Source organism: Anopheles coustani, chromosome 2 (assembly GCF_943734705.1).
Source record: "Anopheles coustani chromosome 2, idAnoCousDA_361_x.2, whole genome shotgun sequence".
Lineage (NCBI taxonomy): Eukaryota > Metazoa > Arthropoda > Insecta > Diptera > Culicidae > Anopheles > Anopheles coustani.
This window is the reverse complement of record NC_071289.1, coordinates 83,913,396-83,924,658: the sequence shown is the minus strand read 5'-3', so window position 1 is coordinate 83,924,658 and position 11,263 is coordinate 83,913,396. Positions and strand designations below refer to the sequence as shown.

At 43.0% G+C, this 11,263-nt stretch overlaps 1 protein-coding gene across 1 annotated transcript in view; it reads right to left on the bottom strand.

The window, feature by feature from the left end:
* Window positions 1-8,668: 8,668 nt before the first annotated feature.
* LOC131267093 (homeobox protein araucan) overlaps window positions 8,669-11,263 on the bottom strand; it is a 62,388-nt gene continuing 59,793 nt past the window's right edge. The window contains exons 4-5 of the mRNA XM_058269857.1: window positions 10,655-10,962; window positions 8,669-9,716 (exon numbers count right to left, since the gene is read on the bottom strand). Of these exons, the coding sequence (XP_058125840.1) occupies window positions 8,872-9,716; window positions 10,655-10,962 (1,153 nt within the window). The 3' untranslated portion in view covers window positions 8,669-8,871. The remainder of the gene's footprint in view (window positions 9,717-10,654; window positions 10,963-11,263) is intronic.

Here is an 11,263-nt window from a genome sequence, read left to right as displayed (position 1 = left end):
ATTGTATCGGATACTCAACGAAGGTAACACATTTGATGCTTGTACTTGACAAGTATCTCAAAGATTAAAATTCACAGTGTTGGACTTAAATCAAGCCCACAGAACATCGGAGAATTCGAATCGGTTAAATGATCGCGAAGGTCAGCAAAGCACTGGAAAACATTTCAGCATTATCCATTTTGTCAATCATGACTATAATGCAGGCCACCTGACGTAAGGACGCCAAGGCGATAAGGCAATGTTCAAGTACGTGGAATTGTTTTTACAGAACTAAACTGATGTATCTTTATATCTTGCTTTACTTTGCAATTTATCTTGTGAAGTTTGTTTTTCTATAGGAGATGAATATTTAGATCCACAATTTTTATCTATTCTTTGGTGATTCATTTTTAAGATTCCTTATTATACCCAATGCTATTTCGTCGACAAGATTGTATTTTCCATTTTGCAATGTAGCTAGATTTTTTATTCATTAAGTAGACCGATGTAAAAATTGGGGATGACATTTAATCATTATTTCATTACATTTCCATATGTTCCTTTTTTGCTTTCTACAAAAAAGGACAACTTCGCTATCAAGTTCTGAAATTTAATATAATTCGTATGCGCTAAGATAGCTTTTCCACTTGATTTCAAATATGCTTTACCTACCTTCAGATCTTTTCTGAAATATTTTGAAGCCCACCCAGCTAACGAGTACTTTTTCTGAACAACTTGGCGGATGTATTAATCATCTTTAAAATAGAGCCGCGGACCGTTATTATGGTTTAGATTGCAAGGTTGCTTAAAAGTTTATTTGGAAAGTAATCCTCTTGTTGGAGAACAAAACCTAACGCAAAGGGATGCATTCCAAGCGGCAGGACCCACCAACGAGTGCAACCCAGGGTGCATTGTTCAGTCGTCAGGCCGGACATTATTTTTGTCAAATATTTTTCACCTCCTCACCTCAATCACAATAATCTTTCCCATCCCTTCTTCGTAATCGTAACCGATGTTTACGATATTTTCTTACCGAATGGTTTTTCGGTGCATTCATTGTTCACTATTGTTTGCGTTCGTGTTGGTCCGTCCGTATTTTGTCGTAAACGGATGTCCGTTTCTCCCAAGGGGTACACGAATGGAAAATTCGAAGATGACCCTCGAATGGACCTCGTTGCGCTTGTTTGCTTTTCCATCCACGAGGGTCAACTGAAGTGGAACGACGTGAGGTTGTGTAGAAGGACATACGAATACGAAGATCGCTTTCTCAATCGCACAAAGCGCAACATCACGGTGAGAATGCATCAACGTGTACGGGAAGGAATTGAAGGAAAGAAACGGACAGGCTAAAACTCCCCAAAGCGACATTCTAATGCACACCGTGTGAATGGTGTAATATCTTGCTCGAAGCCCATTTAACACGCTCTCTCGGTATCATTAGAGGGAATGAATGGTTCCAAATAGGCGTATAACGTTCTAATTTACCCTTCACAGCCTCCTGCCGAATGTGTCGGGCCAGTCCCGAGCGCTTCCAATCAGCGCTAACCAGCGAAGACAACCATGAAAATGGGGAATTACGAACGACGTGAGAAGCCGTTCTCCAATAAGTAAACATTCATAATCGTGGCGATGATTTATGACGATAATCTTCATTCATCTCCGATCTTCGAGCGTGCGTTTCCCCTAGCAACGCGTTGTTTATTTTGGAAACCCTAAGCGGTTCGTTTAGCCGCTTTTCTCGAGTTCTCGGTGCAATTGAGGTGAGTTTAAAGGCATCCGAGTTTCGGTGTTTATGGCACGTCCTTTTCTTTCTCTCTCTCGTCAACGCTCCCTGTCTCACTCCGCCTCGTTTCTACGGCAATAAACCACTGGCCGTAAAGGACAACGCGGAGTTCGATCGTAATTACGGGAGTCATAAAATGTGACCGGTTCCAATCGAAACCAGCCCGAAGTCCTTGACACCGTCCTGGCAGACTGACTGTTCCGATGTTTCGACTGTAACCAAACGAACGACGAAAGATGTTTAATCACTCCCCATTTCCTGCAGAACATGCTATTCGTTTCAATTTGTGATTTCTGGAACCTTTCACCTGGTAGCCTTGCTTTCTTTCAAATTGCTCAAACGACTCACGCTGGCGTCTTAATTCCGACGTGAAACCCGACATCACTTCCTACCGACCGCTGCACCCGTTCAATTTCCACCGGCAGTTTCGGAGAGGAAATCGAACATAAATCAATAAAATAAATAAATCAAAAAGAAGCGAAACCCGGACACTCTGGGCGAAAGGAGAATCCTATTTGGCGCCATCCACCGGTCAGCGGTTTATCTCTGTTAGTTTTTCCTCTCGACCAACTTCGAGTCCTGGCGGGAGCGGAAAGGCAAGAAGACTCGACCCAACACACAGGCGGAAAGACGTCGACGACGACTAAACTAACCTTTCGTGCGCCTCCGGAATGCAGGCAGCTTCTGTGCTGCCGGCGAACGGTCGGTTTATTGTTCTATTGCACCTTTTCATTATCAATTTTCTGCCATTTTTTCCAGCCTCGTTTCGTTTACGATCCCCGTTAAGCCGAGCGCTTTCCGAGCGCCACCACCGACCGGCTTCCTCCGAGATGGCTCGCCTTTTTTCTTCGCTCACAAGTGTGAATTATTTTTCTCGCTATATTCCCGCTCCACCTTTCATCTAGCTTTTTTTTCTTTCGCTTTCGCCTAATTCATCCCGGACTGCTTGTGTGAATGTTTGTTACCAAGTGCCATAAAAATAGACCCATTTTTGACTACTATTTGCCTTCACGGGTTCATTTAAGTGTTGTTCTTTCGGTAATCTTTCTGGTAAATTTTTTTTTTACCCTCTTCCTTCTTGCAAGTCTCTTCTCCAGGTGAGCTTTTCCTTTCGGGAGGTGAAGCAAAACAACCATCGACGCAACTGCCATTAAACTGGCCGGGAAAGAACTCCGATCGGCTGCACCTTGATGGCCACGGTTAGGTTTTCCGATTCCCCCGAAAAACCAACTCCCGGCCGAACCCGGGAGTGTCGGCTTTCGGTACTCCTTTCGGCCGTTAATTTGGGGTTGGGATCATAAAGTTAAAAGTTGCTATTTAAACTATTTATGCTTTATGAGCGCCTTAAAAGATAAACAATCCCATTGTTTGCTTTAATTATCCCGCGCCCCGCTTCTTCGGTTTCGGTGGGCAAGAAATAAGAGCACTCTAGGGCTCGGGCTAGACGAAACCATTCGGGTGTTCGGGTCAACCGCTACCGGGGCGGACGCGCCAACACGCACTCTAACGGGTCAATCTTTGGCCCCAACTGGGAAAACTTTGTAACCCAACTGGGAGAAATGACACACGGGAGCCGCACACCTCCGTCATAATCGTGGGGGTGAAAATGAGCAAACCGATAGATGGATGCGATGGACTCTCGCCTTTTAAGCGGTTGTATGATGACTGCATTCCGGCTTGTCGGCTCGTAAGCTTGATGGGTTATTGGCGTGGGCCCGGCCGGACGGTGGCATCTTGCACTTAGCCGGTGTGGCCGGCACATAAAACATGGTGTAAATTTTAAAGCACAGAACAGTATTTTTCTGTTTTATCAGCGAATAAAGCTAAACCCGAATCAAATCGTAACGGGTGTTTAGCTGCCGGGGTTTGAGAATTGGTCCCGCGACGGGAGCTTCCTGTTAGATTTGTGTGTGAATGGGAATTTGGGAGAGTGAAGGTCCGATAATGGCATATTTTTTCATCATAAACACCACCTTCACAAATGTCTTAGTAGGTCCATTGTGAAGATTCCTACATGGTCGTTTCACATTTATTGCTATGGTTAACGCAAGTACAAGTAAATCCGTTATAAGAAAACTTTACCAATTTGGTTCAATGAAACACAAAATATTCACATTCAATTATTTCAGAAAATAAATGTGTATAACGAATTTGTGCAGTAAATTTGCGAAAATTATTTCTCATATTTGCGTAGCAATATTCAGAAAACGCCAACGAAATTTTATTTTCCACCTATAAAGGAGTTTATTTAACTGGGGAAAGAGTCGGAAAGATCAGTACACAGCGTGATTACGTAAACAGACCATACTTAAACATGTCGCAGATAACGTATGAAAAACCAAAACAAGCTGGTCTGACAAGATTCTAATGACGTTTAAAGATATTCCATCGAGTTTCTACGGAAGTTTAACGTTTAAATTTAACAGTAAATGGTAAATTTAACATTACCCCAAACTTACAGCATTGCTTTATAACCTTTGATAATATTTGATTTTAATATTTTCTCGTAATAATTTGTCTCTCTTCTGATTGATTTTTTCTCGCAAGATAAATATTGAGCCTAGCTGTTTTACGAAAAATAAAAGATTCGAAGGCAATTTCACTGCTGCTTAATCAAAGCGGTAAACGGTTGACAATTTTTCATAAATTTAGAATCACAAATGCAATTAAGACGTTTTATTAACTCTAGCATAAAAAAAAAAACACAAAACAATCAAACCGTGTGCATCCGACTTGACGTTTTGGAACAAAGTGAATCAGCCGCCCGAAGCGGATCCCCAATCGTTATTAAATCGGAAACATCTCATTCGACCACTTGACTTACAAATGTTTTCTTCCGCTACCCATCCGGCTGCGTTTACTTTCTCTAAGAGATTGAAAGAGATAAATTATCCGGCGTCCTCTCAACATCCGATGAAGGCTGCCGAGCAGTGAAGGCTCATCTTGGTAAAGTTATTCGTTTCGATTGTCCGCCGGTGACCGAGCGCTTGAGGTTTAAAGTCGGCACAAGACGACGGTGAGACGACTCAATCTTTCAAAACTCATAATCAAACGATCGGCGCAATCGCGAACGGATCGGCGATGTGGGGGCTGAAAGGGCATCATATTGAGGATTCACTTTTTTCCTTCTGCGCTTCAAATCTAACGTCATTCCGTTCTGTTCGGCTGGCTCCAGAGGGGCACCGGTAATCAATGCAAACATAAGTCCTACATAACATATGTCATGTTTTTCAATCGCTCGCAGCATCCAACCGGCCGCTACACATGCCGTTCTCAGTATGTCTTTTTTCTGGATTTTTACCAGCTTGTCGCAAAGGTTCTAGAGCGCTTCATGCTACCGAAAGGGCTGTGCGCCGTTCGCGATTCGAATGTCTTCTGTCCGGGCGAGCGCTTCGCGGGCGGTTCACGTCTTTGGCAGAATAGCGAAGCAATCAATTTTTATTATTGATTCGTGACATCCGCTGAGTTGTGTTTTACGGAGAGTTCCACCGGACTCGACTCATCGCGAGGAAATCTGGCAATTTATGTGTTTTATTTGCTTCTTCCTTCTATCATATTTCTGTGACAAGTCGCATTCGAAGATGCATTCGTTGCATTTTTGCGTGTTTTTTTTTCGAAGTTTCTATAGTTACTTTGTTCATCCTGTCGAACATGGCATTGATACGTACGATTTATTATGTCGACGAATAAATTCATATTTCAATCATGTTTCAATTAAGACAATGTGCTTTACGGTGGCCGTCTCATTTAAGGGAAGTTGTTCTTCAATGCATCTTGAAACGAGTTATAAAGTTCATATTATATTTTTACAAAATTAAAATACCATATTGGTTATTTTAGCTCAGCATTCTATGGATCTACCAAATGACCTGAACCGAAGGACCAATCGTCGACGTATGCAAATCAAAAACATCTCCTACGAGCACGTGTGGCTTCTTGCAAAAAAGCTTAAACCCGCCCCAATGGAAGCCTAGCCACAAGTATGCGGAATCCTTGCGCTCAGTGATCGTGTCTACAAAAAGGAACGCAAAACCACAAACAAAAAGATTGACTGGATAAACAAGTGTTACAAGTCAATAGTACAGGGTTCGTCCAGCTCTAGTCGGGTTTCGTGTTCGGTGCACGTGGAAAAATGGTCGGTGATGGTGAGGGGCGTCGAGGAGATTAAATTACGAACGTATGAGTTTCCCAGCGAGCCCGTTTTTCCCCCCCGGCAAAGAACGGGGTCTTGCCTCTAGCCGACCGCAGGGGCCTTTAAGGAAGAAGCATGGGGCTGGGTTTCAGATGTCGCTGTTTCTCATTTTTTTTTCTTTTTTTTGTTGGTCTCCGGCATGGGGCAACAATAAGAATGGAAAAGAAAACCGAACGCAAACTCAAAAGTGCACAAAACAAACCAAAACCTCAACCGCGTACGAGGACGTCGATCGGTTGACATACTCCTTGATTACTTCGTCGTTTTCGGCCCGTCAACCGTGGAGGTTTGTGGTTGAAGGGTTATGAGTCTCCGGTCGGCCGCCACGTTGCATTCGGACGAACCGGAGTTGTCATCATAAATCATCGGTTGAAGTAATAATTTTTGTCTTCGTATTTCGAAGCGCATCGTTTCGCTACTGCAGTTTGTGGCGGTCTTTTGGGAAACGATGACTTACCGATTCCTGTTCCGTGTTTGGGTTTATTTGTAATAGCGAATACCACGGCTATGGCGCCACAGGAACGTTTGAATGATTTGGAGGGAGTTTCATGTCGGTTACCATTCGTGAACATTGCTTTTTTTTACTGAGTTTATTAAAAGGAAAATTGGAAAATTTTAAAAATTCTACAATGTGTAGAAAGATAGCTTCCCAAAACACAACTTCTCTGACGCGTTTTTTCAAAGATTTCATTGTTTAGCGAAAAGGTGTGATATATGGTCTCTTATTCATCTATAAAACAATTTCCAACAACTGTAACGTATTCATTTCATCATTCATTTTTATTTTCGGTTTTATTATTGCAACTAGTAACATTACGTTGGTTTCATTTTACCATTTTACCACTTTTCCACTCAACACCGGCATCGTTTTCGTGTGTTTGTGTTTTTTTCTGTGTGTGTGTATTTTTTTCTTTATCGAGCCGATTTCCTCATGATTACTATTTATTACTTCCTTTTTCTGCCATTTGTGGTTTTCATTTCTTTACGATTATAATTTACAGTACAATTACCTCTATTGCCATTATTACAATGATATATTTATATATATTTATAGTATTTATAAATTGTAAGTTCATCGCACGGTTGCACATTTGCTGGCTTTCCCTGCTCCTCTTTCCCATACTATTTTCTTACATTCTCATTCAGTGTTTCTACACTCCACCAAAACGATGTTCACCGTGAAAGTGCAGTTGAAAATTTTATCTGCACTGTATCTATTATCTAACTTTTTCTCTCCATTTTCGCACGATTCTTTTTACAGTTTTCTTTTGCGGCGACACTTTTTCCCCCCAAAAGAAATATACTACCATTTCGTTACACGAGCACACCGTGTTTTTTTGCGTGACGTCGCAATGTACATCTCGGGCATGGAAATGAAAATTCACCATAAATAAATAGCAATGTTTAAATATTTAACTAACGTTTTATGCGGAGGCGACATCAACGCGAGCATAGACCTGACCGAACGAAACTCCCGTTTGCTGTACATCTTTTTTACACTTACATCAATCGTTTGCAGCGTGGAATAGTTATATACTCAAGATGAACTAATTTTTCAACATAGAAAATTGCCAAAATGAAAATACTGAGCGATTTTGGAAAGAACGTAGTACTGCACATGAGTCAATGGACGCCCTCGACTATGATCTCAATGATATGTTTCAGTCAATCCACGATCTTCATGAATATGAGTGCGACTGTAAGTGTACGTGTGTCCCGGTGTTTAACATAACAACTAGCTAACGATCCTTCGATGACCAATGGCAAAGTCAAATGCAATTAGTTTACATCAAGTGGAAAGAAAACGCATTTCTCCTACACAAAACAACCAAACAACGGATAAACCTACAATCGAAGGGATTCCATGCAATAACAGCCACCCAAAAGTTCAACTGCAAAAAAGAAAAGGAAACTCGCTCCTAGAATATTCCACTGTTTCACACACTTTCTCCGAAGGTTTCCTGCATGAAAGCCGGAAATTGCTCGATCTCGTCAAATATTCTTATCAAATAATATTTAATACAATTTAATATCACATACACTATAGATGCTCGATCCTTCTTTTCATGTTCAGCGAGTGTGTGTGTGTGTTTGTTGTTTGTTTTTTTTCACGGGAAAAAGAGTTTCTCTTGTACCATTTTCCATGGTTCGCATTTTGCTAAATGTTTTATTAGGTTCACTATGTACAAAGGTTCAGTATGAATGCGATGGTTACAGATTTTACCTCGTTTTCCTCCCTCGGATCATTGGTTGATTTGTATCTGTGTGTGAATGTGAGCCTGTTTTATGATATCAAAATATTTTTTATGTGTTCCGAAGCTCCAGGAAGAACAGTTTGTACCAAAACTCTTGTGTTGATGATTTTTGTTTTCGTTAAACGCGAAAAAGCTATTACTTGGCAGGAAAACAAAAAACATTGTTTGACAAAATAGGGAAACTCAGAACAAACCTGTTCCTGCCTGTGGTTTCCGATTGTGTACTTATTTACTTTTTCCGCCGCGACGTGCACATTATTTCTTTGGTGAAGAGTGTTTATTTTTCCTGCTTGCTGCTAAGCGCTCCTGCTAAAAACTGTCCCCGCCTAAGTGGTTGATTGCTCCTGTTTTCTTCCGATTTCCCGTTCGATTGCCGGCGTCTGCCAAAAACACCCTCCCTTTTACACCCTCCTTTGACTATGGATTGCCATTGTTTTTTGCATGCGCTTTCGTCCCTTCGGTTTCGACGAATAGATTGCAGCTCTCAATCACATTCATTTATTGTCCAATTGTGTTAAGTTGTGTGGGTTTTGTTTTTTTTTTATAGTTTTCTATTCCGTTTTTGTCGTTTCCACCCAAATAGGTTGGGTGTTTGTTTCTTCTGTTTCTATGCTTTGGGAAAAAATCGCTCCGACTTAGCGTACTTACTTGATCGCCATCGGTCAAGGTTTGGAACTGTTCGCGAGCACGTTGATCAGCTTGGCCTCGCTGGGCGCCGTGACGGACGGGAGGGAGGCGCTGGTGGGCGCCAGGTTTTCCGGCCCATTGCTGGAGGTACTGGAGGCGGGCGAGGCGCCGGGCGGGGGTGCCGTGTGCGGATGCTGCAGGTGATGGTGCTGCTGCTGCTGCTGGTGGAGGTGGTGGTTGGCGGTGGTGAGACTGAGCGGACCGTACGGAGGCCCACTGCTGCCGGACGCCTTCGATATGAGCGGATTGATGCCGACCGGAAGGCCGTTGTGGGCCCCGATCGTAGCGCCGAACGTCCGCTGGTAGGACTCGAGCAGCGACACCTCGGGCGAACCGGGCGCCAGGTGATGGCCGTACAGGTTCCGGTAGAAGTCGGGCCGCATGTACGGATGGTGGTGGAGCGGGTTGAGACCCCGGCCGGCCAGGGGCGCGACCGGGATCTTGCCGGGCGACGGGTAGCCGGCCGTCGGCGAGGACGAGTCCGAGTCCTTGGTGTTCTCCTTGCTGGCCATGTCCGCCAGCGACCAGATGCGCGGCTTCGTGCTCGGGTTCGTGCTTCCGCTCGGGCTCGTGTGGTGGCTTACGTCCGGCGGCGTGGAGATGGCGGGCCTCAGGTGCGGTGGGAAGTTCGAGGGGTGCAGCAGCGGGTGATGGTGGTGATGGTGGTGGCCCGGCACGGGCCGATCGTAGATGTCGGGCGAGTTGGGACCGCTTCCGTTGCGCGAACCGTTCCACTCGCTTCCACCGGGACGATCCAGCATGTCCAACCTCGACGGTCGGTCGCCATCTTCACTTGAACCCGTACCGGAATCTTTGGAGTCTGTGAAAGAGAATCAATGCAAAGCAAAGAGAATATTATTATATTGTATTGTTAACTTCAGGAACATTTAAAATAAATTTGTAACTTTTGCATTAAAAAACATAGACGAATTTTCGTCAGCGATAAGAAAAAAATTAATCAAGCTAATTGAATGAAGTAAATTTTATTGTAAAGTTGCATTACTTAAGTACTTTAAAAGAATATTCCAAGGCTGGCAAGCTGGCAAAACCAATCGATTTAACGATGTTTTTCAGTTGTTGTGAGGCATTCATGACCAAATGGTACTCCGTTTGGACTTTAAAATGTTGGAATAGGTCCTACTTTTAAGTCTTGTGAATGTTTTTTCGATTAGTTGTAGTTGAGAGGCATAAGAAGCGTTAGCAGTGAGAGGTATTTCAATTATATTTGACCCGTTCAACTCCTTCGATGCTCTTTGCACATGATTCACTGTGGCCAGGTATGTTACAAACCACTGTATGTAGTACTCTTTATGATATTTTCTGATATAGTTGCTAAATTCCGGAAGGCACTGACGGGAAGAACAGCGACTTTGTGTATAGCCTTCTCGCTGTTTTTATTACGTTTTATGGGAGTTAAGGGTGCCCAAAACATTTAAAATATACTGCAAAAAGCTTCAACAGCAACATAAAATACCAGGGTTTTGTACCACTTGTCGCCATCTAGCTTTAAATAATCTTTATTTAGTTCAATGTTTTGGCCACGGCGGATTGAATTGAAATGATACAGTTGTCAAACTTGTTCTGAATTTGAAAGAAATGCCACTTTTTATTTTTCTTTCAACAGAATTTTGCTAGCGTTTTGTAGTTTTGCATGTAAAGTCGCTAAAATTTGTCTATTTGTTTTTGATGCAAAAGTTTTATTGAGTGGAAAAACCTAGATGTCAAAAATATATTCAACTCGGAAAGTACAACACCTACCTAGGATTTCCTTGTCGTCCTTTAAGCTCTTGTTGTCGTCGTCGTCGTCGTCCAGGTTGACGTCGTCGTCCTCCACCCGGTTCCGCGGCTCCCACGTCATCTTGTTCTCCTTTTTCAGCCGCCTCCGGGCGTTCGCGAACCAGGTGGACACCTGCGTCAGCGTCATCTTGGTGATGATCGCCAGCATGATCTTCTCGCCTTTGGTCGGGTACGGGTTTTTCTTGTGCTCGTTCAGCCACGCCTTCAGCGTGCTGGTCGTTTCGCGGGTGGCATTTTTCCGCCGCGCCCCGTTCAAGTCCATGCCGTATCTGTGCCGCGAGACAGAGAGAAAAAGAGAAAGAGAAGAAAAAGGGTGTTAGATGAAAATGCTCTACTGCAAAAATGTACATTATTTTTATGTTATTATATTAAGATCGTATAAATTGTTCATTTGATTTAGGGATTTTCAAAGATGTGTATGACCCTTAGCATTATTTTCCAATAAAATCTGTAAACCCATTTATTTGCACTTGTTTCCACAACTTGACTAACCTTGCGGTTTCTCACTGTGCCCAAACGAACTCATTAAATCCCCGCATAATCGTGTGGTCAATAATAATTTCATAATTC